Below are 27,966 nucleotides of genomic sequence, written 5' to 3'. Positions count from 1 at the left end.
ACCCTCTTATCATCTCCAAAAGAATATTATGAACATAATACATGTTTTTTTTTCTAATATGAGCAATTGATACTTTAGATTGTGTTTTTATTTATGCCTGACACCAAAACATGTTTACTGCCTACAAATGGCAGGATTTAGTTTGCATTATTAAGCAGGGTAACAATTAAAGCATCATTGCTTGTCATTAATGGCTGGAAATGTAGTGACACCAGGGCACGATTTACTGTACGAAGTGACTGGAAAGCGGAGAACAAAGATATTTCTTATAAACAAGCATCCTATTATTCCCTCCTACAGAGCTTGGTCTGCAAGTCCTGTTTTGTATTCAGTAGGTCTATGAATGCATGTGCCTGGTAATCTGAATAAGCAGTTTACATGATTTGAATATTTATTTGGGATGTGCAGTATTGTGAAATTAATTATGTTATCTGGCCAGAGCCATGCTGCTGGGAGCAGCCAGCAGAATCAGCCAGTTCAGGGCTCTCATCTCATACAGTAATTGTCATTGGATCCACTTTTCAGGGATTATGTTCTAAATATATTACAATTTATTATTTCAATGTTTGGGCTTTTTTTGTTGTTGCTGAGGGCCAAACAATTGGCCTGTCATTGTTTGTATCAGGCTTTCCGAGTAACAATCGGGACAGACTATTTTCCCACAGACTTCTCCCTCTTCACAAACCCCCATTAGCATGATGTCTATCAGAAAGTATTTAGACTGTCTGAATCGTACAGTGGGAATGTTGTAAGCACAGACTTTTCCCAGAGCCTGTACAGGCAGCTTTGGCTGCCGTGGTGGCGAGTGTGTTATTCCTCTCTCTCTGGGCACTGCTGAGGGGAGCTGAGAGGCCCTGGGTCGCCTGCTTCCTGAGTGATTTCACCCTCTGACAGCTCCTGTCCCAAAGGTAGAGGCCGGATAGAGAAAAAAACAATGGCCCTTATCAGGCTTGCTGCTGACCTTAAAATATTAGCCTGTTATTCCTGGGCCTTTCCTTTGTGAGTGTGGTCAGGACAGAGGGAGGGGGGTGAAGGGGTGAGGGGGCTCATGGGGTCACAGGGGGTGTGCAGGTCTGCCTTTGTTTATGAATGTGTTTTCTTTGTTGTGTCTCCACCACTCAGGCCAACCAGGTCAGGTTACACATAAGCTAAGGCTGATGAATTTTGCCAACCAGCCACTCTGTAATGAAGGATACCTTGGTGTTGGCTCTTCAGCTCTCCTCCTCAGACCTTAACGCTGACACTTCAGTGATGTATTTTGAACTGATGAAGAACAGAGAACCATTAGATTTGTTTTGAAGCACTCAACACAGTATCTATGGTAAATCTTCCTTTATTCTAGTCTCAACCCTGCAGCTGGTTTTAGTCAAAGTTGCTTTCTCTCCTTTGGGATTTAAATTCTCATTTAAGTTGTATCCATTATTTATTCCCATGGCCTCTCCTGGTCTTTGAGTGAATTTGAATTGCAGGCTGCTTTGAATCCTGCCTCTGTAATGATAAAGATACTAAAATTGTTTTCCCCTTACCCCTTAATAAATTAGATGTGATGAAACTTTGTTAGGGTAGCTGTTTTTGAGAGCGATTTAATTGTAGCCATTGATTTTCTATGAAGTGAGTAATGAAAACCTTAGATGAATTATACATAACCGAGTTTATGGGAAATGATATATAGAACAAAAATTAGATGTTCATTCTCTGTGGCAGTCCCGGGAGGCCTGTTGAAAGCCAATGCGCTTCGCCTGCCCTGTGTTGTGCCGCGGAGACAGAAGGCTTTAAAGGGAAGTTTTGTTTGATTCTGTGAGGGGACTGGGGTGTGAAATGTGATGTGGGTTGTGCACAGTCACTGGAGTGTGCAAGATGCTTCTCGTTAATGAGAAGGATGGAAGTCGTATTGTTGCTTAGTAGTGAAAAAACACCTCCAAGTCCTTCAGCAAAGACAGCTAAATCAGTCAGCTCTGACTCAAATGAGCACCTCTCTACTAATTCACTCTGTTCTGAATCGAGCAGGCCTTTCTCTCACTCTGCCTGGAGACTGACTTAAGATGTGCAACTCAAACTTTTGTGCTATTTAAATCATGCGTTGTGAATGTTTGACTTTGGAGTGCATTGCCTTAAGTCAGTTTTCAGCACTTAGCTGTCTTGGATAGAAAGCTTGAATAGAAAGCTTGATTTTGATCTTTGCCTCATACTTTGCATTGATATGATGTTCCTACAGTGCTTCATTTTATAAGATCCTAGCAAGGATGTGTTGAATCTGGCACTGCTGAATACGAGAAGGTTTCATACTCACCTGCCGCGTGATGTTTGTTTTTCTTATCTTGATCCATCAGCAGCGGGACAGTACGGAGGGAGAGATTGATAAGGTTGTGTATGTACTGACAAAATTAGCATTAATTTGCAAACACAATAAAAATTAAAGCAATTTATGTGTGTTAGAGTGTGCTGAAGGTGATTTATGGAGCTGTCTCTGGGGTGGGTTCTGCTGGGAAACAGTTGGAGACGCACCAGAAACAATTCACCCATGCCTGCCCCCCAGCCGAGGGGCAGGCATTCCCATCACATGTTGGACATGTAGGAACACCTCCACACGTGTGCCTGCTCACCACCACAACACACACACACACACACACACACACACACACACACACACACAGCAATTGTATATGAAAATAAATAATTTGCCCTTTTCCTGGTTGTTCACCAGCAGAGCAGTTATATTTTGCTGACACAATCCCTCATTGATGAGTGAGGCCTAAATGTGTGGTATGCTTACTCAAAAGTTATTTTTTCTGACAAGCTGATTACAAATACATTTCATATCCCTAGGGATGAAAATGCTAAAACCTTAATTGTGTTCCACTTCTTTCCTATCAGGCTAAATCTAAGCCTGAAACTTTATTAAATGTTCTTTCTTTGGGGGAATTCACATTCAGCACATTGTAGATGCTAGAGGCCATGACATTATGTGTAAGAACAGCAACGCTACACACTCTTAAAAAGAATGGGATAAAGAAACTTCTAGAAAGTTCTGCTCAAAAGAAAAAAAAAAAATCATTAGCTAAGTTAAAAGCAAATTTAAGTAGGCCTATGTGCACTTTGTAATTTGAATTTCCTTGGCAATTATACCATACAAATTTATGGGACTAAGAGTACATTATAGCAAAGACAGAATTAGAACAAGGCCATCAAATGCGATTACTAATGATCGAGTATACCCTGCAGTCAATTTGCAGAGGTAGCATCAGGAATTGATTAAATACATTAGGTACAGATGATAATTGCTTCAGATAATACACAATATCTTATCTCAAAACAGACAGAATGCTAAAATGTTCTGTTTTCCCCAAGGAAACATTTTTTTTGAAGCTACAATAGATATTTTCAGAGTTTTGCACAGTATTATACAGTGTGAACTGCAGGCTGAACTAGTTGACTTCTGCAGTATAAGATAACTGCAGGCTATAAGGATGTGTGTTCTTAAGGATGTGTGTGTGTGTGTGTGTGTGTGTGTGTGTGTGTGTGTGTGTGTGTGTGTGTGTGTGTGTGTGTGTGTGTGTGTGTGTGTGTGTGTGTGTGTGTGTGTGTGTGTGTGTGTGTAAAATGCGATAGGAGAGCAGCTTTACAGAGCTGTAACACGGCTCCCTCTGTTTATCAAACAAATGTATGGACTGGTTTTCAGCTCCACTGGTCCGGACATATTATTCAATTTCCCTGCCCCAACTCCCACTCCTCTAGTCCCCCCTGCAAATATATGATTGATGGCTTTCCCGGAATACAAATGAAATTCTCTGTCATTAAGATGGTAAGATGTGACTTACATGCAGCTCAGAGCAATTGAATTCCCCCCCCCCCCCACCTCCCTTGTCCAAATGAATATTGTAGCATGTAATGGCAAACTCATTTCTCACATCTTCACTCTGAAAAAAGTAAAGAGCAAATTGCGCTTTCAGATAACCATTTCTCTCCGATATCCACTAAAACATTTATCTTTTTTATTTAGGGGATACAAGAGCACATACATGTTTTGGCTAGACTAGTGTACAGAACATTTCTCCAATAGCCTTCCCCTACAAGGCTACTGTACTGTTTAAATGCATTCCACGGTTTAAAAAACCTCCTCCAGTGCTTTCTGTGTGATCGACTGTGTACAGACGTTGGCCTGCCTCTTTTCTGTTAGCAGCCTGGCCTTTGAAAAAGGAGCGTTTCTCCAGGATTAGAGACTGCTACAGATTCACTCTTAATTAAAAGCCAACTTTCCATTTTTCTTCCTGACTTGTCTCCTCACTGACTGTGCCAGCACAGATCACCAGCAGATTACACTTTAATTACGTGATTACTGCTGGAAAGCCCTGTCAAACTGGGCAAGAAAGAGACGTGTGTGTGTGTGTGTGTGTGTTGGGGGGGGGGAGGGGGGCGACGACAAGGAGCTCCAAACACAGTAAACACACGAGTTGTGAGAGCTGCTGCATCTCCGTTCACCTGAGAGGTTATCACTGACGTGACTGCACTGTTGCTTGACAAGTCAACAGAAACAAAAAAAGAAGGTGGAGAAACAACAACAACAGCTGAATAGCTGTCAGTGAATGAAGCATCACAGCACAACCGCAATTGCTCTTGCTTTGTGAGACTAAGGTGCTGGAGCAGTTTTAATGTGCGTGTGACACTGTTCGAACGGCAGCACGTGGGAGGGATTTGTTCTGTTGCTCAGTTGTTTTGGTAAACTGGAGAGAGAGAGCACTGTTGGAAGAACCCAGTCCCCAGCTAGAGTGTGGTTTGTTAGATCTCCCAGTCAACACACAATGATTCCTATAATAGCCGTTCCCCATACAGGAATGGACTAAGAGAGAGGGAGGAGGTTACGGCTAACAGAGACACTGGGGAGGGGGGGTTTCCAGTCACTCTCAAACCTCTGACTCAGATGTACTGAGGTGCCCTTTAGAAAGTCTCCTTATTCTTGATAGCTGGTCCCATTGCATCACTCTACTGTAATGGGAGACATAATGATCTCCTTTGGTTTGTTAGGACTCTATCTCTAGAATGCGATTTACACATCTGGAATGTTCCCCCAGGCTGTAAAAGCGCTGTACGCTGTAGCATGTTGTTTTACTTAACAACTTAACACCTCGGGTTGCTTTAACTGAGGGTGAACTGTCCACTCGGCGGGAGACTGGGGAGACTGCTCAAACCAGTGGGTTTCCATGGAACTGCAGCTCTCACATCCACTCTATCTCGCTCCTGTCACTTCCGCTGTTAGAATGAGAATTTTCAAAGCAAACAAACTCCCACCGAGATTGTTTAGTCTCGTCTCCATTCAAATAAATAGCACAACTTTAAACTATGAAATTGGTTGACATTTTGTGAAGCTAAGAAGCGGGATACAAGCAAACGGCACACTCGGCCGATGATTGATGGAGGGGCGGCATAGAATAATGTGTAATTTAGTTCCACCTGCTGAGATTGGGAGTGAGCAAGGGTGTGGATTGAACAGCTACTGTGCTGTGCGTTCTGACTCTCTGTTAGTGAGCACTATTTAAAAACAGTGAGCGTCTTTGTTCCCCTCTGCACCCCTATACAGCTCTGTTTTTATTGCCTCATGTAATCCAGACTCGCTCTGCCTTTTCACGGCTCCTCTGTGGCCCATTTCATCAGGCCTTGAAGAATAGTGCAAACAGAAATAAATAACAATATCTAGCTCACAGTCTGATAGACGTTACGGCAAAAGCAAGGGTCTCAGGAGAATGATGAAATTGTCTTCTTCTTCGGCTCCTCAAAACTATTCCAGAACTCTAACAGAAGTCAGTGTCTTACCCATGAACTTTTGTTTCTTGAAAAATGTCAGCTTTGATCTGTGACAGCTTTTTTTTTCCAGACTTAAATTTGTGTGATTTGACAGCGGGGAAATGTTCCTTTGAGATAAAGGCAAGAGGTCTTGAAGAGTATGCTAACGTTTTACTTTATTCATTCCATCTGTGAAGACTGTAGTATCATATATTGTAATGCTGTAATTCACTCTAGGATAATAGGGAGGCCAATTGAGCTTTCCCATACTCTAGTCTAATACTACACACTTCTAGATATCCATTTTATCCAGGTCTTCTTACAGTACATCCATGCAGGTCCTTTCTATCATAGAGTGTCGAATAGTCTATTGTGTTTAGTCGTGAAGTTTGATATTGTGACATGACTAAAAAGCGGACATATTGAAAGGGTTGGCTTAAATGTTGTCTCTCACACTCATACTGTACTGCACATTCTGAGCAGAGCGTGAGCTCATGTGATCTCATCCCCATCATTAAAACAATGGGGTTGTTTTGACTTGTGGCCTGCTGTGTATGGTTCCTCCTGGCCATCTACCATGACACAAATGTGTGGAATACACCACCAATGACCCTGTTCTCAACTTCCCAAACACAAACTCACCCCCTCTAAAACTCAGCCTGATGAGAAATATAAACCCTGAATACCACCAACGCCACTTTGGCCCTGGCACGCCACTGAACTCTCTGTTCCACTCGGTTTGGGTTTGATGTGCAGGTCTCTGTAATTGACTGTCATTAAAGCTGTGATAGAGTGGAGATGAGCTGCTGATTAAGCTCGTTAAGGCCACCCTGGCCGAGTGTGACGAGCCCCTGATGCCCTAAGCCACCGTAATCTGCTCCCCAGGCCCCAGGCGGAGGGGAGGCCTCTCTCCACTCCCTCCCTGCTTCTCTCTCTCTCTCTCTCTCTGTCTGAGAGTGTCTCTGTGCTGCTGCGTCTCAGACCCCAGTGTGTTGAATCATGTCTTTGTCTCTGACCTAATGAACTCCCTTTTTATTTTGTCCCGTGCTCCCTGTGCGGCCATGAAGAACACTGGCTGCCACAGCTTCTTGTTTTGGCTCTGGACACGCTTTGTTTTTGCTCGGCTTATCAGACCATTGTGAAAGGAATGCTGTATAACTGTGTACTGGGCTGCTGTTGTTGTTTCATCAACTCATTCTCTCATTATCACAGTGGCTTGACTTCAACTGCTCCTCTGGCTCACCTGCCCAGACTTGTATTCAGTATAGGACTGGCGTTCGATTTTTATACAACGGTTGTTGGTGTGGTCTAAGGTCTGTGTGTCCCTGCGTTCCTTCTGAGTTCCTACAGTTAAACAGCAAGTCTCCTCAGTGTCCTCTGTTTCTTAGACTTAGACTCAGCCCTCTCCTGCTTAAGGAAAAATCATTTCTCAAAAAGGCCTTGTTGCTTTCAGGCATAACTCAATTTGTTTGTTCTTTGGATCCGTGAAAGTTGTTACATTGCTACTGTTATTTTACTCCACTTTGACTTTGAGCACCCTTCTGTAAGAGACTTATAGTATTATTGGTTTTATACTTTGTGTGTTCAATACCCACTCGACCCCCCTTGTCCTGCTGTCAAAACAAACATTGTAATAAACAATGAGATGAGCTGTGCAACTTCTCTTGAAGTTCACACTGCATTTTAATTACATCTCTAAATCAGCTCAATACACGCCCATAGATTTAGCTTCCAATTAATGCAGAAACACAAGTTCAAATGTTTATCGTCAGCTTAGTGTTTTCCTCCACTGTCCTGTTTTGACAGAGTCGCTCCTGGGACCATCCTCTTGGGGTGCGTCCCTGCTAGTGGGGGGGCAGTGTAATTTAGAGCCAGATTCCACACTGGGGCTCAAATTAATAAATTGAGGGACCAGCGTCTGCCAAGGGACCCCGCTTGTATTGTCTCCAACTCAGCTGCAGCGTTGACGAGGTAACAATGAGTAAAGCTGGTTACTTTTCACCAGGGGCCCCCCTTCACTGCCTTGAAATAGAGTGATAAAGTATATTGTCCTCATGTACTGTACCTCCATGTGTACTTAATGGCTGGGAGAAATGCACACAGCCAGCCACATTCAGCTCAATAAATTAAGAAATAATTTACCATAGGTGTCTAATGGAGGCCTCTCTCATTTGGAGTCATGCCTCTCGGCACAATGATATCATCACAATCAAGATTTCTCGATTCTCAAACTATGGCAAGTTAATTCATTTGGATAGTTCTCCCTGGTTTCATCACTCCGGATGTGATGAGCCTTAGATATTTCTGTCAGGGTTTTGTGGAATCTTTGGGAGTGAAAGTAAGGGATCTCCCGTGAGGCCAGCTGGATGTGCTTTCAAACTGACGGCGGAGAGGTTGGGAGCATGTCTGTCTTTGGAGATGGATGAGGTGTAGACGAGACGCCTGACACAAACAGCCCGACCGCTGCAGGCTACATTGCACCTTAAAAGTGCTCCACAATTTTCTGATGCATCTGTCAATAATCCAAATCGCACAGCTACCAAAATTAATAAATAATGAGCCATCTTGCATATTTTAAATTACCTCAAAAGTTTGATTGACACTTTTTCTGGGTACATTCTTATGCGACTGTCTGAGTATGAAGATGAAAGAGCCTGTGTTGTAAATGGCCCCACAAGGTGAGGAAAGGGATGGTGTAATTCATTCAGCAAAGATTTTTATTCCCTTATTTTGCAACGCTCAATATCTCGATATAATTTCAAAAGTTATCATTCAAACATACTAGGAGAGTTAGGTCTGTGTTTTTGCAATTCCGTCTTCACATTATCTCTGTATATTTTTCATGGAGAATGTTGATCTTTAGCAGAATAAAGTATCTAGATAGAAAATAAAAGCCTCAAATACAGTTCTGAACCTTTCACCCATACCAGGCTGTACACAGTGCCGCACGAGACAACAATCTGAGCTTTGAGTTCTTGTCAGTGTCAATGTAGAATGATGTTTAAGTCCAAATGGATTGTTGTGATGTGGAAACATTGCATGGAGCTTCTTTTCTCTTGGGATTAATATGGGTTTGATCCACTTTGCTGGACTATATCACATTAAGCTAGGACCCCTGTGCAGCCCCACAGAGCTTTGGGGGCTGCTGTCCTCCAGCAGGGGGGCTACTGCAGTGGGTGGGGAGAGAGGGCCCCATCTGTTTCTGTTTTCTCTCAGGCAAGGTCATGTGACCCAGTTGCCATCTTTAATGCCCAGTCCAATCTAGGAAAGTGCAGGAGATGGATTTTCTCTCTTAGAGATCCATTCACGTCAAATCCGGACGTTGAGAGCATCTCCAAGTCTTTTCTCAAATCTCTCATCATTTCTGAGAACGATTACAACAGAATGTACAAAGAAGAAAAAAAGAGAATGAAAACAACATTCTTGATTTGTATAACTTAGGCTGTGGATAGTGATTTATTATAAGCAACAGATAATGTTTTTGTGCTTCTATGGGACTGAAGCATGAATGTTCTCAATCGGTCACGGGTGGCTTCTATTTATGGAGGTCTCATTGTTTTGTACGAGTGTTCTGTAGATCATTAATGGCATGCGTGAAACTGAACATGACGTTTGTTCACTGAGATAACTATAATGGTTTGGTTTGTAAAATACTATTTTCATTGCTTTTTCCAGATAGAGGGAATGAGCACTGGACCCGTGTTTGCCCTCCAGCATGTTCTCAACCCTGTTTACAAAGTCTTTATCCTGAGAAAAAATGTGAAACTGCTTTGTTACCAGCCCCATTTCTGTTTTGTTACTTTTCATGATTTTCTTCTCCTCTGGCTGTCTTTATGAAATACAAGTTTCTCCAAAAAACCTGGGGTTAAGGAAAGAAAACACCAGTACCATAATTGATCTGCTCAATCCAAGCTGCTTGCCAGGTCAAGGCCATAAACCACCAGCAGCTGTAGTTTTGTACTTTCCACTAGGGTCAGTGGATAAGGGGCTGCTGTTGTGGATGGATGGGGATCTTGGTGAAAGCTAACGATGCTACAACAGCTCATCTGTGCCGTTATCCCCCTTCTCCCCCCAGCACTTGTAAGCACCCATGATGCCTTGTCAAAGTTTTGGCACGGACTGTTCTTGGATCTATCTGAGCTGTACTCTGGCGTAGCCATTTGAACACAGCCGGACACTGCTCATCACGGGGAAGATAAAAGCAGAGAGGAGCTCAAAGCTCCGAGCGTCTGTTAGCAGCCACAGAGGAATGGAACCTGCGCTCCTCTCAGCTTATTTCAAATATAACAAGCAGGAGAGGATCCAGCCAGAACAATTGATCATGTCTGAAAGCAGTTGTCCACTCACATGAAAAGAACCTCTCATGAGCAAAAAAAACAACAACTATAGCACTCAAAAGATTCACTCGGTACTGTATATAACTTTCTCTTCAGAGATGTTCCTCTCTATATTATAGAATTTGGTAAGGGGTATGGCTTTAGAATAAGTTAATGAAGCGTATGATTGCCTTTTAGGGAAGCGTCATACTCTAGATCACACACTCCCGCTGGTTTGTAATCTTCCAGACTTCAGGGCCGTTAGACATCAAAAGTCTGTGTAAAATCTGTAAAGGTAACGACCATCCCCCTTTTCTCTCCCTCAACAGTTGCCTGAATGCCTGCACATACTGTAAAACCAAGCATGCCCGAGGAGACCTGGCCAGCTATTCCATAGAGGAGCTGGTGGAGAGAGCTAGGCAGTCCTTCCAAGGTGAGTCTGCGGCCAACACACCACTACAGCTAATGCCTTCACCGCTACGCATGTCTTTTATTTTTGTTTCCTGACAGCACTGTTTCAACAACAAACCTTGGTTCAGAGACACTGTCATGACAGGGTCATAATATTTTCTTTGGCAACCATCTATTAATCTGTCTTGATTGGACCACCGGTTTCATCAGCAACCGACAAACATCCCCAAAAGCACCAGTAGGGAGCCATTTCTGGAGTCTGTCACCGACGCTGTCAGTCAGTCACTGGGCAGAGATGGGGCAGGAAGTCCTGTTTTGTAATCGTTCATAACCAATCAGCTTAACCAACCAATCAGGGTGTCAGAATGTTATCAGAGAGAGTTGGAGACTCAGAGCCCCTCACTGTGTTCTTTGGCATGTTTGCTTACATTTGGAGCTCTGTGTTTTGGCCAGGTATAATGCTTAAGTCTCTTGAGTCTCCCTAAGACCTTATCATCAAAGTCTACAGAAATATTATTTCATATGTGTTTTTGAGCTCCAGTAGTGCGAATATTTTAATATATATTTTTTTTTTCTATTTCTTTAATGTAGTCTCCTTAATGCCAATGCGGGTTAAATCATGAACTGGAAGGATGTCTTTATTGATTTATCTCAAGTGCGGTGGTTTTATGAAGGGGGGGGGGGGGGGGGGGGGGGTCATTTGAACACATGCTGATGTTTTTGTTCTTGGAGATGATGCAGTGGAACAGATGTGTCAGGGCATCTGTTTTCCTCAGCTCCATTCAAGGGCAAGTTTATAGAAAGCGTCTCTGACCCTAGCCTGAAGTGGATTTGTTAGTCTTTCCTCCACCACTGACCAGCTGCTGAACTATACATCAGTGCACTAAAGGCCAGTTGCTCTTATTACTGTTACTCTTAGTACTGTACGGTACTGGAGGCTCAATTATTAGTTAACCCCAGATGTCAGCACTCTATTCACTCAAAGAACAATCCCATGTGTGTGTCAAGTGATAAATTGTGTCTAAATATGGAAAGCAGTGTTTCTTTTTTTAATGAGTGTTGTAGTACCACATGTTTGTGTAGCTGTTCCCTCCTGAGAGATGTGTGAGCGTGAGAGGTGTCTGTAAGGACAGCAGCAGAAGTGATTTGATGGAGAGCAACTGAAAAGGAGAAACCCAGAGCGCATCAGCAGTTAGAGTTGCGGAAACAAGAGGGGAACAAACCGTTGGTGTTCTTTAAAAAAGTGCATCAACAACTGATGAAAAAGAGGAAGTTCGGGTTTGGCACAATAATTGGCAGTCACGTTTGTACTGTGTGTGTATGTGTTGAGCAATGTTTTTCTTCGAGTATGTTAGAATTGAAGAGAAAGTAATAGTGTACACTCTGTGGCTGGTGGCTATTTGCACGCGCGCGCGTGTGTCTGTGTGTGTCTGTGTGTGTCTGTGTGTGCCTGTGTGTGCCTGTGTGTGTCTGTGTCTGTGTACATGCGTGCCTCACTGCCTGACTGAATATCAGACAGCTGCAGCTCACAGTAACGGCAGAGCTGTGGCTGACCTGTGGAGAAACAGGTTAATCCACTGCTAATTTAGAGTGATTAACAGCTGTTCAGTGACACCTGTAAGAACATTGCCTGGAGACTGAGGAACGGTGGGCTGCGAGACAAGCCAGGGGTTTCAGATAGAGCTCTGGCTTATACAACAGCAGGATAAAGGCTCACTATTCACCTGCCTTTCATGTCCACAGAGCCCCAGCACACAAACACACACTCAGATATCATGGCCAAACACAGCTGCTCAACAGGCATCCGCACGGAGGAGGGTGAGGGTGAATACTTTATATTCTAATCCAGCTGAACTGAAAGATGTATTAGCAACAGTGACATGTTTACTGACTTTCTTTACCAGTTAGCTTTCATATGAACACCACTATGAAAGTATGGGTTAATTATAAAAATAAAAAAAAGGCCTGCAATGTGGAACAGGGTATTTTCCTAGTGTGAACAATGTCTGCTATGTATGAATAGGCCTACTGTCCAAGACATGGTGTGTGTTTAGGTGCTAGTTATGTGACTGTAGACAACCACTAATAGCCTGTGTCTATGATTTACCACCACGGCTTTAGAAAGACACCCCTATTTCCACCTCATTCACAGTGTCAGTCAATGACTGAGAGAATGAGAGACTCCTCCATCCCTCCACACCTCTACCTCAGCCCAGGTTCATTACCAGCCATGGAGATTAGTGCTACCAGCAGCCCATCATTCCAGCCCTTTGTTCATGGATGACATTAGACAAATTAAAAAGCCTGAGTCTAATCCAGTTGCCTTATTATGGTGGGCTTCCTTGCTGCCAACGGGCCCAGGAATCCACCCCTGATCAATGCAAACACAGGCGTGAGTGATAGGTGCAGCTGGACCCGGCCCCATTAGGGCTGAAATAATTGTTGGCTTGGCGTCAGCAATGGCAGTCACCACAGCAGCACAAATAAAATCTCCAGTTAACATTTAGGGAATGCATATTTTCCCCATCACATGTCTCTTTTATGACATTATGGGCTATGAGGTACCTGAGCTTATCTCACCAAATTGAACTTCACAAATAAGGTTCCTCAATTCGATTTGCTGTTTGGGTTTGAATAAAAACCATAAGAATGAATACTAATTCTGATTGCCCAGTCACCAAAGTGAGGATTTATTCATTTATCTTGGAAGTTTTAAAGGATTTATGTATTTATTCAAATGCGATTTGAGGTAAATAGCTTCACCAAATGCCTGACTAAAAACTGAGCCCCTTTTAAGTAATTTGAATTATTCAAATGACTGAATGAATAATTTCACATCATAAGGCTTTTTACATATATTTCCTGGTTTGCATCCTTAGACAGATTGGTGTGAATGCTCTGACTCCAGCTGTGGGGGGGCTTTGGTGCCATCCAGTAAATGACGGGGTGGGGGTTAGGCTGAAGGGGATACTGAAGTCCTCTGACAAGGCCCTCCCTGCCATCCTTCACATGAGAGACATGAGTGCCACGCGCACTTTGAAGCTTGGCAGAGGATTTTCAGGGCTTTGCAGTAGTCTTCCATGATTTGCATGTGTGAGGAGGCTATGCCATCTAACAACCTGGGGCCTCCTGCTCCAGCCCTGTTTTTATGTTGTGTTTTTTTCCATCCTCCCTCCTGTCTGTTAATAATTGGGTTGCTCTTGCACTGAAATGTCAGTGCCTTGCCTGGGGGACTGTTTAGTGCTTCTTCAGCAGCCTCTCTGGTTTGGGCTGTAACACCATCCATTTATGTCGAGCGCTCTGTAAGCAGGATTCTCCTGGGTTAAGAGGCTGCTGTTTACTGTCTATGTGTTGGGCTCATTTTGAAAGCATGGATCCTTAAAAACAGCATCATGTATTATCATTCTCCACAGACATGTTTGTCTCGCAGGCATCAGGGAAAACCACTTTCTTTGGACCTGAATGTAAATATTAATGCATGTGATACTGTATCTTTGATGCTGCATGCATGCATGCACGCACGCACGCACGCACACACACACACACACAGACATACACACACACACACACACACACACACCCCTCCTGCTCCTCATGTTTGAGTGCTGTACTCTACCATATGGAGACAGCGTCCTGACAGGTTAGTGCTGTAGATGGATCTCCCTTAACTGCCATTCGCATCCTAACGGGCTCACATTTCTCCCTACCGCTCCCCAGGCTACGGGCTTTAAGGGAGAGGGAGACAGGAATCCATTGACTCTGTGGGCTGCAGAAGGCCCATCCGAAGCATATTGCTGAAGCTGCAGCAGCTCTGTAAAGACTGGCAGTAATAGCTTTTTAATGATCAGAAGGAGATGGCATTAGAGTGCTGTGTGGCCCCGGAGAGGCCTGGTGCTCCTGCCCATGTGGGCTGTTCTCTAGATCCAGATCACTGAGGAGCTCAGGATCTCAATTGCCTCATAAGCCTGCATAGCAATTAACAAGCTGCCCGGGCCTACTGTGGTAGAAGGAGGCGCAATGCATTGTTCATATCATACAATACACACAGACGGATCAAGTGCTTATCTTAGCTTTATTTCATCATAAGGCAGAGTATACTCTGGGTTCAAGTCAATCTGGCAGGGACGTGGCACAGTATGTTGTAGGTATATTGTTCCTCATAATCAGACACACTGATCGACACCTTGTTAATCACACAGGAAAAAAAGAATCTTCTCTTTGGCCCACAGACATGCAGTAGTAGTGTGTTTTGTATGGAAGTGCACTGCCCTCGGATTCACACACAGAGTAATTAACTCAGGGCTTTAGTGCTCTCGTTTAGAGCCCAATGATCAGGTATGGATCCATGGATTTACTGTGTGGCCTGTTCCACTCAATGACCTCACAGAGCCGGTGGGGCGCTGATCTGTTCCCAGTGAAGGTTATTGAATTAGGAGGATATATTGAATAAACTTGCCGAATGAATGCAATTCCACAGTGGCACATGTTGTAGCTGAGACCCGATACAATTGGAGCCGTGTCAAGCAAATATGACCTTTATTTCTGTAATGTTCTTTTTAGGATTTGATCATCATTTCCGTTTCCAATCTTAAATGAAAGCTGACCCTGGAAGCAAAAAAAAAAAAAGGCGGTGCAGGGTTGTTAATTCCAGTTAAATTAATTCCACCATTTCCTCTGTCTCTCCCTTGGACACGAGTGTTGATGAATTCTGGGATGTCGGTGTGTGTGCCGTATATCATTTCAGCCATGTCAGAAACTCTGAATGCAACTTCAAAGGCCACGCATGGATTATCCTATCGTTTTTTTTACCATCATTAGCCGTTTGCCCAGAAAATTATTATTATATAAAAAAAGAGACTTCTTTGATTTGCTGAGAAATTGACTGGATTTTTCCCTCTCTCCCTTCTGCCACTTGCAATCTGTTTATCTGTGAAATGGTAATAAAGATCCACATTAATTACTAAGCAGCGGGGTGCCCATTACTATACTTTATTATGAGGAATCCATATGTAGAGTGCCTATTGATCTCCAGTGAATGCGATCTGACTCATCTCTTCTGTTTGAAGTGCCACAACCCTTTCATTTCCTCTCACCCACGGTTCACAAAGTTCATCCTCAAAGACACCTCCACCATCCCCAGCCCTGTTACCAAACACATCTGGATCAATTCTTTATGATTGGTGCATTGAGGATGCTGCGCTTTGGTGTTTCTTCTATGCATCTTGGACTGTTGCAGTTTGCAGTTCACTTCTCAAGGCTAGGGTGTATGTTTGCTAGCTATGCCAGTGTGAGGCTTCATACGGTTCAGCAAGATATGTGCAATAGTTGGCAACCAAGCAGCTCTCTGCCACAATGTTGATAACATAACGCTTAGAAGAAGGTGAGGCCTAGCATTTAAAACTACCTAGGCAAGCATGAAAGACAAGATTTGCTGGAAGAATATTGATTTATGAGGTAAGGAATGGCCAATGAAAGTATCGACAGATTGACTCTCTAGCAAGGTTGTTCGCTGATGTGTGGATTTAAATAGTTATCATTTATTTAACCATATTCATTTATTCATGTTATTTTGAAAGCCAATTCAGCACCACGAATACTCATGAAGAACCTTATCGATTGAACCAGACCTTAGATATGAGAAGAGCAACCCGCTTTGTAGTATTTGCATCAACTCTGTAGGTGTGATTAGATTGGGCTTGTGGGAGTTATCCATCTACTTTAGTTGGTGTAGGTGATTGATAGGAGATATCCTCTCTGTATTTCAGCCGTGTGAGTGGCTGCAGTCAGATTCCTAGAGTCTTTGGCACTGGCGGGAACCCAGGGCAGAGTCCTGTTGGGTTCAGTCAGGGTAAAGAGCTCCCGTCACAGGCTCCTCTCTCCCCTCGCTGTGGCCAGCTCCATGTTTACACATTCCTGCATCGCTCGGCCCATCCAAAACACTGCTGCAAATGAGACACATATGGACCCTGGACGGCCAGCTATTTACTGGTGCAGAGTCTCAACTCAGCACAAACGCTTGTCATCCCAAATCTTCAGGCTACTAGCAAAGACTTCCAGATGTAGTGTAAGGAGCCTTTCCAAAACAGAGAAGAGGGAGGGGAGGGGAGGACGCACGCACGCACACACGCACGCACGCACACAGGCACACAGCAGCTCTAGGGCTTCACAAAAGAATGGCTGAGTTGTTGAAGTTTTTGTAGAGCAACCCGAGGGCAGAATGAGGGAGATGGGTGGATAGTATTAGTCTCTGTCGGTTGAACTGGCCAGGCTCTGTAACTTGTTAGGATTTCACCTCCTCAAGCTTTGGATATGACATGCTGAGTGTTAATTTCATGCCTTTCATTCTCTCCGTCTTTGTAAACATATAAACAATGCTGACTTGTGTTGTTTTGTATGGTTTTCTATGACTGTGTTGTATGACCTTGTAAGTCATAACTTTTCATGCTTTCATAAATGTCTAGAGATTAAGAACAGTCACAGTCTTAGGCTCTTTTGCCCGTCACTTCACAGATCTACATGTACATGTAGCTGTTTGTGATTTGTCATGCTGGGCCAGGCTGGGTCAGAGGAGAATGTTTTCATAACAGCTTGGTTACAAAAGCAAGCAGGTCCTCTGCCAAACTTGCATGGGGAAAAGAAAGTGCTATTTATAGACAGGCTTCAGCAGAACAATAGTCTGATAATGGGCCTCAGTGTTGCAGGAAGTGCGTCACGTCTGCAGCGGGGGGAGCACTCTTCAGACTGCGGGGGTCCCACCCACCATGAACTTGGTGTGTGTCTGTGTGTGTGTCTGTGTGTGCACGCGCAAGTGCGTGTGTCCGCAATCCGCAGCATCAGTTCTAATTGCTCTCTACCACAGGGGTCAAACAAGAACTGAACTGGTTTGATGTTTTTCCCTAGAATAGGCTTCAATCTCAAGGGGTGATATCTTCCAACTGTTTAACATTAATTTAGAACCAAAGCGTACTCTGAAACCAGTTCTGGATACAGTGCGACAAGCACTTTTGGTCTTCCAACTTGGCTGTTCAGAAGGCTATTTGAGAGATGATGTGGTTCAGAAGAAAGAGACAGAGCCCCTGAAGTCCAAATGAAACAAGGGAAACGATTGAATTACAATTCACCGTCCACGAAGGCGAGACATGAAGGCAAAGCAAACATAAAGGGTGATTACGCCTCATCGGGCGCCGCAACCGCCACTTCTTAAGAATGATGACAGTTAATTAAAAGAGTGTTGTCTGAACAGAGTGGAACGGCACTGACTGTGTAAGTGAAAGACTGCAGATCAAATGACACTGTTCAACCTGATTACTGTCTCGGTAGAAGCCACCGTCGCCCTGCTAGTCCTTAATCTGGATGTAACAGAGTGGCGGTATGTTCTATTCGTCTTTCTCACAGTGACGGTATTTTCTTTGGAGTATATTTAGTATTTTATTTTTCTGTTCGTCCAAAGCCACTTCAACGCTCCTGTGATTTGAATCGAAGCAGGCTTCTCGCTCATGTGACTTTGTTTGCATCCATCAGCGTAGGTTGCGAAACACTTCATACTGTACAGTGACTACCGCCGACACATGATTGGAGCTCATAAAGGTGAACTGGGTAATGGTGTTTAATTGTGCGGAAACATGAATGCAGAGACCAGCACAGCCGAGAGGAATAGAGAGAGACACACACACACACACACACACACACACACCAAATGCTCCCTGCAACCAGCATGCACATGCATACATTGAGCCGGGAGGTGCGATTGGAAATGGGATGTGCAAACGTGGCCCTGCTAGATTGCCTTGGGGACAAGACGGGGGCGGAGAGGGGTCCATCGGGAGTGAGTCGACCCCCTGTGACTCTGAGAAGGGCCAGCGCCTCGCCTCCCAGTGAGCTGGTGTATATTGGGTGTGTATGTATGAGTTTACAATCATACACATGGAGAATGCTGCCAGATGAAACACACCAGTGCCTTTGACATCGGCAGCCCTCCAGCTCATTCACTGAGCAGGCCCCCGCCTCTATGATTACACCCAGGGAATGGAGAAACGGATGAGATGCTCTCCCTGCCTTTCGCTCTGCCGTGTGTGTGTGTGTGTGTGTGTGTCTGTGTGTGTATGCTTGTGTGTGTCTATGCCTGTGTATGTGTGTGTATGCCTGTGTATGTGTGTATGTGTGTGTGCGTGTGTGCGTGTGCATATGTCTGTGCATATGTGTGTTTCAATATCCCAGATAGGAGGCAGGGTTAAACAATCACTGACTCAAGTTCACAAACACTGCAGCAGAGCTAAATAAACGGCCCAGCGTTAATGAATAGTTGGCTCAAATATTTACAGAGGAGAGAGGAGAAGCAGGGAGCCAGCCGTCCAATGGCAGCTGCTCCACAGAGGCCCTAATGCACATAAAGTTGATATATGGGGCAGGTTTCTAATGCAGGAGTGACATATTTAATGTGTTAGAAAGACGCATGGACCCAGATAGAGGTTATTAGACGGGGGCAGGTCGCTCCTCCTGATCCATTACGGAGAGCCCCACTTTTGACTCCCTCTAAATGCATAAATGGAGGCCAAGGTCCCAAACCTCTGGATACACCTTATTAATCTTTCAGAGGGGCTGTTTTGTCTGCCTGGTGCCCGTGCTCTGCCCAGCTCTGCTCTGACTGAGTGGCTGAGGGTTTACCTCAGCGCCAGGTGTTCCTGTGCCACAGCCCTGCTGCCCTTTACCGTACAGCTCCAGGTAGGCACCAGACGGTCCCCAAGGCGCCCCTCTGCACCATCTGGGCACCCCCCCACCCCCCACAACGTTAATCTCTGTCTGCAGCCCCCCTAAAGTGTCGCCACAGCTGCGACAAATCAGAAACATGGCCAGAGGAGCAAAACCTGGATTTCAATTATGTGCGGACACAGCAACAGGCGGGTGTGATGGAACGGAACCGACACCGTGTCACCCTCTCAACCTCTCCTTCTCCCTCCTTCTTCTCCTTGTTCTCTTCATCTTGGGGTCCCCAACACACTGTGGGGGCAGTGGTTCAGAAAATGCGCTGACCAGCAATCAAAGCGAACATGTTGCATTTCCCGCTCCTCTAGAAGTGTTCTTTATGGATGGCTGTGCTCCGCGTCTGAACACTCTTGTCGTAATGTATTCATTGGCCAAGAAGGACCCAGGCACAGGAAAACCAGTGGTACCATTAACACAGAGGAGAGAGGACAAATGTGTTATGGTCAACACCTTTCATCAAGTTCTTAGTTTCAGTTCAGAATATCAAAACAAAAAGTTATTCAGCCCTGAGAGTGACCACTTTTTGCATACTGTATATAGATGACCTCCTTTGGCTGTCTGTTTTGTTCTACCACAATCCAGTATTGCTTGGAGGTTTTTTTACTTTGTTTTGATGATAGCAAATGCAAATGCTGCCTTGCCGTACAATTTCATAAACAGTCAATTGTATTTGGTTTGTATAAGTTTTCCTCTTACCCTCTAGTTATTTCCCAGTACACATGGCTGTTGTGTGAGAGAGTCGGCATGCACTGCAATATCAGTTAGAGCCTACATATGTGACAGTTTAATGAAAGCTATGGCTGGGGTGCGCATTATAATCTTTCAGGGAAAATGGAACATAATGGAGTAGTACTTTCGGATAGATTTGAAAATTGTCAACACGCATTTGGTTTGTAAAATTCAAAATCCATCCTGCGAAGCTTTGGCTCAGGATAATGAATCCGGCCCATTCCCTCGACACAGGAAATCTGCAAAAGTGCCTACTCAGCAATATCCACTTGTGCTTTTTCAATACATTGTGCTTTAAAGCCAATCAGTCAGTCATAATCAATATGTTAATATCAATAGTATCTTGAACCTCTTTGCAGACTATTGGAAATACTGTTAAAGTCCCCTTCCTGCTGCAGATGGATGAATGAGCCCAGTCTCCAGTGTAATTACAGCCTTCACAACAGCCAAGAGGGAAGAGAGCATTTTTTTTAACATTTATTTTTTTACTTTGGTACAGTGTTTAAGACTAGGAAAACTTGCCCAACAATCAGCAGGCTCTTAACCCCGGAAACCTCCGTCCTCTACCTCTCTCCTTCTCTCTCTCTCTCTCTCTCTCTCTCTCTCTCTTTCTCTCTCTTTCTCTCTCCCCCCCTCTCCCTCTTTTGCTGAAATGTGTTTTTCAAAAAACTAAAACATGCTTTGAATCAGGAATCAGCCATCCAGGTAGATGCACTGTGGAATAGAATAGTGTGCCACTCGCTTCCGAGAATATTCCCTCCTGAAATCTTCCCACAAGCCTCTCTCTAAACGGAGCCCCGCAGTCACAGATGAGTTGGTTGTGGTTTGAGCCACCGGTGGCGGTGCGCACGTTTGAGAAAAACATGGGGGATTAAAAGGCTGGGATGCACATGCTTTGTGTCCAATTTCACTGAGGCCTCATCCTGAGGAGTTCTCTCTCTACTCCCTCTACTCAGACATTCAGATTCACTGTGCCTTGTCTCTAATTGCACCAGATCTTTACTATACTGTACCTTCTGGACCCAGGGGATACAGTTGGAAGGTAGGCCTACTTATACAGTGCAGATAAGATGATCAGAGATGCATGCTGTATCTGTGGCTCAGTTGGTAGAGAATGGCGCTAACAATGGCGCTTAGGTTGTGGGTTTGATTCCTGCTGGGACCATATATACTGAAATGTATGCACTCACTGCAATGTAAGTCGCTTTGGATAAAAGGCTAAATGACATATATACATATATTCACATTTCACATTTACATTTAAGTCATTTAGCAGACACTTTTATCGAAAACGACTTACAATAAGTGCATTTGTCTAAGTAAGTGAATCAACTATACATCAGTCCATCGTAAGTAAAACCTCCGATAAGAACAAGTGTCATTGCAGTCACATTGCTAGAGAAAGGCAATTTTGTTAAGGGGGTGGAGAGGCCTGAGGAGGAGAAGCCCAGGTGTACTGTAGCCTAAAGAGATGAGGTCTTCAGTCTACGGCAAAAGATAGGTAGTGACAGTCAGGAAATTAGGAATAGCATTCAGTACAACAGTGGTACAATTTCTGATATCTTAGACCTCTTTTTTTTTTTTGGGGGGGGGGGGGGGGCATTCTTTTTTTTCCTCCTGAAGTACACACACTGCTATCATAAACGTAACATGACACCTGTCACAGCCATTCAAGCCACTCAACAAGCTAACCCAGATTGCTGGACAATGCCACGAGTGTTAAGACTTTGGTCAAAAACGAACATCATCTGTCATGAGTGAATGTGACTTCTGTCATGTCATGTTTAAAACAGTGGTTCTTGTATTTTGTATCTCATGATAGACAGACAGTGCCTTCATTCCAGTTTAACATGACTCTCTAAACACAGTGGGGGGACATATCAGATGTCTTGAAACAGAGGGATAGAGATATGTGAGCCAGCCTAGGATCCTGCATTTATGGCAGAAAAATAACTTCAAACGTGTGTTCACGTCCTTTTTTTTTACTCTCTGACTGTCTCTGAGCAGATATCATTATTGACTGTCATTGAAGATCCATCGTTTGTAAACACAACACAGAGAGATGGGCCTGCTCCAAGAATTAGCTGTTTGTTTAATTGCCGGAGCTCCTTGTTCCCCCCTCGCCGCGCGCTGCTCCCTGAGATGAATGATATCTAACGTAGCACACATAATATTGATGGCGGCTGCGATTGAAGGGACCCATCCATCAGGAGGAATGAGGTGCTATCGACAGGCCTCTCTCTCTCCCGTGGATCTCCACTCAGGCCTGACCCAGACAGGCAGTGCGGGTGACCTTAGCCTCGGGGAGAGGGGGCCTCTCAGACGGAGCGCTTAGCATAATCAGTCCCCCCCGGGTCCCTGGAGAGGGCCATGTGACGCACTTTCCTCCGCCTCCTCCTCACCCCAGGCTACTCTGTGATACAGGCTGGCTGGAAGACACTCTGAGTAGGAGTATCTGCTCCATGGCTGATATGAAATATGCATGCACCCACAGAGAGGAGAGAGGATGACTTAGGTCCACATCTTACAGACTTACGGACTGTGCTTGTCATCTGGGTGGGCCCACATGGTTTATGCAACGGAAGAGCAAAATAATGCATCTCTTTCTGGGAAAAATAATTGTTCCCTTTTGCATGCAGCTTTTGCTGAGTGGAAAAGAAAAAAAACACCCCCACCTCACGGCAGAGAGTTTCACTATCTTTTCCAAATTCATGACATTTAACTACAAAACAGTTAGAGTACCTGGGAGGTGGACTGCAGCAATATACATTTGTTATTTCACTGTGCCTCCCTCTCTCTCTCACTCCCTCTCTCTTCTCTCTCTCTGTGGTTGCTCCCATCCCTTGAGGAGGTGTGTAGTTGTGCTGGCTGGCTGCACTCGTCTAAAGGCCAGTCCTGGCATCCAGTGAATTGGCTGCAGATGCGGATGAGAGTCATTGTGTTGCTGAACCAGCGTTTTTCAGAAGGCAAGGCTAGCCAGTATACAAACACACAAACACAAACACACACACACACACACACACACACACACACACACGCACGCACACGCACGCACAAAGTGTACCGTACCATCCCAGTGCAGTCACTTGGAGCACTCTCATCTGCAGGACTGCATGGAGTACGTGCACCTGCACACAGATGCACTCCCCCTGCACCTCGTTTGACACTTGTCCTATTGGTAGCCGCCTGATGATGTTGCCACCCAGCACGGCCAATCAGGGGTGCCTCGTAGAGAGACATGCATTTTTCGAACTGCTGCTTCACTCAATAAGCTGGAAAAAGAAAAAGAAAACCAGAGAAAAGGGTGGTGTTTTTTTTTTTGTTCCTGCCCTTCCCAGAGATTTACTGCCAGGCAGGCAGCAGTGAATACTGAATAGGGGGCCCCTCTCACACAATGGGAGCGTGTGGCAGTACTGGAGGTGTAAGGAAACACACACTAGACTGGTGAAGTAATACAGGCCCTGGCAGGTGGTGCCCTGCAGCCTGGCACACAGGCTGTAGGTGAAGTGTGTGTGTGTGTCTCTGTGTATGTGTGTGTGTCTGTGTGTGTGTGTGTGTGTGTGTGTGTGTGTCTGTGACTGTGTCTGTGTCTGTGTCTGTGTATGGCAGGGTATGCCCAGGCACCATCTGCCGTGCCCTCTCTGAACTGTCCCCTCCTCACCCCTCCTCCCTCCCATTGCAAGGCTGGCTCTCTGAGAACTTCTTCATCTGTTCCTCTTCTCCCAGGATACTAACAGGGTGTGTGTGTGTGTTTCTGTGTGTGTTTCTGTGTGTGTGTCTGTGTGTGTGTGTGTGTGTGTGTGTGTGTGTGTGTGTGTGTGTGTGTGTGTGTGTGCGTGTGTGTGCGTGTGTGTGGAGAATTACACTTCCTCTAATAAGGCTAGTTTTGGACTCCCTTTGGTGTTACTGTAAAATATGTCTGCTCCAGAGGATTGACCCCCTGTCTCCTCCCCAGTTATGGTCTACTCACATGGGGCGTTCCCCTTCCTCTAACCCCTAACCCTCAGGACCTATCCATGTTCCCAGGCTGCAGGAGGACTTACCTGCTTTTAACCTGGCTGGGTAGAACCAGTCTATTTCAAGGTCTGGGTGGAAGCCAGACCCCAGTCTCCCTGTAGATTTCTTTGATTTGTGTTTAGATTTGTGTGCTTTTTATGGAGTTGACATATTCTCACCGATTTTAGCCAATTCCACAGTCACAGAGGAGAGATCAATGTGACCATAACAACTGACCCATATAGGAGAGCATTGCTCTCCCCTCTAATCTAAAGAGCAGACAGGGACAAGTTTGCCTCTGAATGCCTCCTGCCTTCTGTTAGCTAGCAGAGAGAGCCAGCTCTGTCCTCCTCTTGTCCTGAATAAAGATACGCTGAGCAAATGACTCTGCTAGATAGATGAGTCACATATAAACAAACAATTATGGCAGCTTGGCTTTTTCACTTGGGGTAAAAAAGACGATTATTTCTCTCCCCTGCTCTGCCTGTTAAAATCTGCGGAGAGAGGTTAACAAACTCTGAGGTAATTTACCCAGACGGAGCGAGCCAAAGCCAGAAGTATGTTTTTCTGGCAGTGTGTGCAGTCCAGCTCCAGTTGTCAGAGTTGTGAGTTGGCCAGCCTGCTGAGGTTGTCAGGTTTCCCGAGCCCTCCCAGGTCTGGCACTCGGCAACTGTATCTAGGGTGTGGAGTGTGGGGGGTCAAAGGTGACACACAGCACCAGGGCTGTGCAGAAGATCTACAACCCCAGGGCCTAGTGTCACACAGCAAAAGTGTGTGTGTGTGTGTGTGTGTGTGTGTGTGTGTGTGTGTGAGTGTGAGTGTGTGTGTGTGTGTGTGTGTGTAAGGTCAGAAGGTTGTGTGTGTGCAAGTCCAGGCTGCATCTTAGTGGTGTTCTGTATGGTACAGTAAGATCATGGGGGTTCAGTGGAAGAGACAAAGCCAGCATTTGAAGTGTGGCAATAGCTCCACAGACACCTTCTCATGTGCCACACCGTGTGTGTGGGTTTGACATGACATGACAGATCTCCCCTCCTGTACATGCAGGATTTATGGTGTGTGTGTTCTGAGATAGATATCACCTTTGTTATGACCAGGTTATAGGATAACATGTTGTCTGATATTGACTGATTAGGTTTACAGCTAAACGTACTCCCCCTACACACCACCCTCCCACTCCACAACGATACTTAGATTCAGAATGGCCTTAAGAAAGTTATGAGAACATGTGAGATAATGTTGGTTCCAGTAATACTATTCTTCAGTGGGATATTGATTTTCCTTCTATGCCAGAGGAGAAGTGGGAACCTGCATGTCTCATTGGTAATTTAATGGATTTTATCCAGAGGGTAAACAAGTTTGTAAGAAAACAGCAAATCCTCCTGCTCTTACGTTACTCCTAATTGTCTAAACTCAGTTGGGTCTGATAAGCCGAAGCCGAATGATTTCTCCGAAATAATTTTTCCGAGACCCTAAGCAATGATCTTAATAACATTTAAGTTTAAAAACTACCCAATTATTTCCAGGAGATAGAGAAACAACAATGAGGTAATTGCTGAATTTCTCTCTCTCTCTTTCTCTCTCTCCCTCCCTCCCTCCTTCCTACTCTCCCTCCCACTCCTCAAACCATGCTGTACTTGTGTGGGGGATGGGAGGTCTATGACTCAGTGGCCCAGTAGGTGGCAGCAGTGGTCTGGAGTTTGTCACCATGTGCTGAGCTAATCAGAGTCTGGCTTCACACCTCTGATGTCTGCTAGATTGTTCAACTGCTGTTTCTTTAACTCGCTTGTCGTTTAGCTTCCCAAAAACAGCATTCTCCCATTGCATGTGCGCTGCTCCTGACCTTTGTACTTACAGCAGGGGAAATTAAAGGCATCTCTGGTTGGTGACTGCCTTCTGCCAGCCCGGGCTACATTGGTTTTCTGTTTTTCATTCCTTCTACTTCCTCTTTTTTTCATGTCTGGCCAGATGTACGAGAACACAATCATGTTTTAGTCATAAGAATATGTTGCTTTTGAGTGTGGGGTAGCCAATTGAAAGGGCAAAGTTGCACATTTAGACATTTTAATTCACTGTTTGTTCATTCCTGGGTGTAAAAGCAACACCATCACCACAGTTTTAGACCCTGTACTGTGCATGCCAAGAGCATCTTTTTTTCAATGATATAAAACACATTACATTATATAAATAAGATAGGCTCATGCTATGTCACAGGGAACATACAGGGAACATACAGTTGACAGTTGAAACCACATGTTCAAATATAGGTTTGTATTCCATGAACAGATCTCACACTCTTTATTCACAGACATATGAGTTGAGGTGCTGGAGACGTTCCCATGGATATTTACAGTTCGAGTGTTTGTTTGCAGAAGTGTCTGTGTGTGTAGTTGTCTGTGTGAACGTGTACGTGTGTGTGTGTGTGTGTGTGTGTGTGTGTGTGTGTGTGTGTGTGTGTGTGTCAGAGCCATCGAGCTGTGGACAGTCATGGCAAGAGGCCACAGAATGTTAGTGAGGACATGCTTGTGGAACCAGGTGCAGTGTCAGGATTGTGTCTGCATCTGTTTTAGCATTGCACTTGTTGATGCAATCAGTGATTCAACTTGTTTTTTTAGTTTAACTCATCAAAGCTTTTAAGCTCCAACCAAATGCGTTCAAACCCCATATTAGTATGCACACACACACACACACACACACACACACACACACACACACACACGTCCAAAAGCAAAATCAAAGGATGCAGGGTATTTTTTTTTCATTTTTTTGTTGTTGTTGATGAAAATGACTTATTGGGAATAAGACTTCAAATAAGGATGTATCAAATGAAGTATGAAGTATTAAAGTATTAATCAAAAGCAGCAATGGTCTGGTCTACACTCCTCCAGATGTTCACCTCTGTGAGTGAGTAAGTGTTCAGGAGGAGTGTTAGGGACAGTGTGAGAGTATGTAAAGGGCCATGACTCTCTTGTCCTGATGTGGTGATAGTTAGGTGTCCCTAGGGAGTCCAGTCTTTGCAGTCCTAGTGTTAACGATCGTCACCGCCACGGCACTCAGGCTGTCTCTGGTGGCTTAGTCCCCCCAGTCAGGTGTGAGGTGCTCCCCGTGAACCAGGCTTAATAAACGCAGCCTCACTTCATTAACGGCCCTGTAGAGGAGAGGAGAGGAGAGCAGGGCAGGGCAGCAGCATGACATCCAGTGTCAGACACACACACGCACACGCATACGCATACGCACACACACGCACGTTTTCATGCAGAGACTGATGCGCACACACACACACACATTCTGCCCCTGTGCTACACATCACACACTGAACCTTGCACTCACATATGACGCCTCAGCGTCAGACACACACCGTCTGGCCTCACCAGAGAGCCGACCGTTAATCACTGTGGTGAAAAGTGGCTCTTGAGTCAATAAGCAAGTTTAGATGGGGCTGGCAAGGGTTCTGAGCTGTGCTATTTGTTTAGCCATGGCACCTAATATGTTTTTCGGGCAGTGCAAATGTTGGGATAGTCTCACTTGTGTTCCAACATCTGCTGTACTAATGAAAAGAAGAAGGTGGGGGCGGTCTTGATGAGATTCAAATGTCACTTCTCTCGTAACTGACTGTCACCTCTTAAAAATCACACTCTTGTTTTCTCTGTCCATTAGACAGTAAATCAACAGTCCAAACTGTCTTGTTAGGAGAAGTAACCTCCCATGGTATTTTCAGTGTGTAAAAAACGGTTATGAAAAAGTAGAAGTGTAAATAGCCTGAGGTATGCACACAATAATAGGCTCATCTCCCCCGCCCCCACCACCACCACCTACTTAAACAGTATGTAGGAAGCGTGTGTGTGTGTGTGTGTGTGTGTGTGTGTGTGTGTGTGTGTGTGTGTGTGTGTGTGTGTGTGTGTGTGTGTTAGGTAACCGACAAGGGGAGGGGAGTGCCCCATGTCAGGTGGCTGTTGTCATTCAATATCTTGTGAGC

General features: G+C 44.8%; 1 protein-coding gene across 1 annotated transcript in view; it reads left to right on the top strand.

Moving 5' to 3' along the window:
• The window catches only part of cdkal1 (CDK5 regulatory subunit associated protein 1-like 1), a 282,148-nt gene that overhangs the window by 106,451 nt on the left and 147,731 nt on the right, over positions 1 to 27,966 (top strand). Inside the window, exon 8 of the mRNA XM_083678910.1 lies at positions 10,424 to 10,527. Within this exon, the coding sequence (XP_083535036.1) occupies positions 10,424 to 10,527 (104 nt within the window). The remainder of the gene's footprint in view (positions 1 to 10,423; positions 10,528 to 27,966) is intronic.

This window comes from Argentina silus (genome assembly GCF_951799395.1).
Source record: "Argentina silus genome assembly, chromosome: 10".
Lineage (NCBI taxonomy): Eukaryota > Metazoa > Chordata > Actinopteri > Argentiniformes > Argentinidae > Argentina > Argentina silus.
Note: the sequence above shows the minus strand (reverse complement) of the source record. Positions and strands in the feature narration are given on the sequence as shown.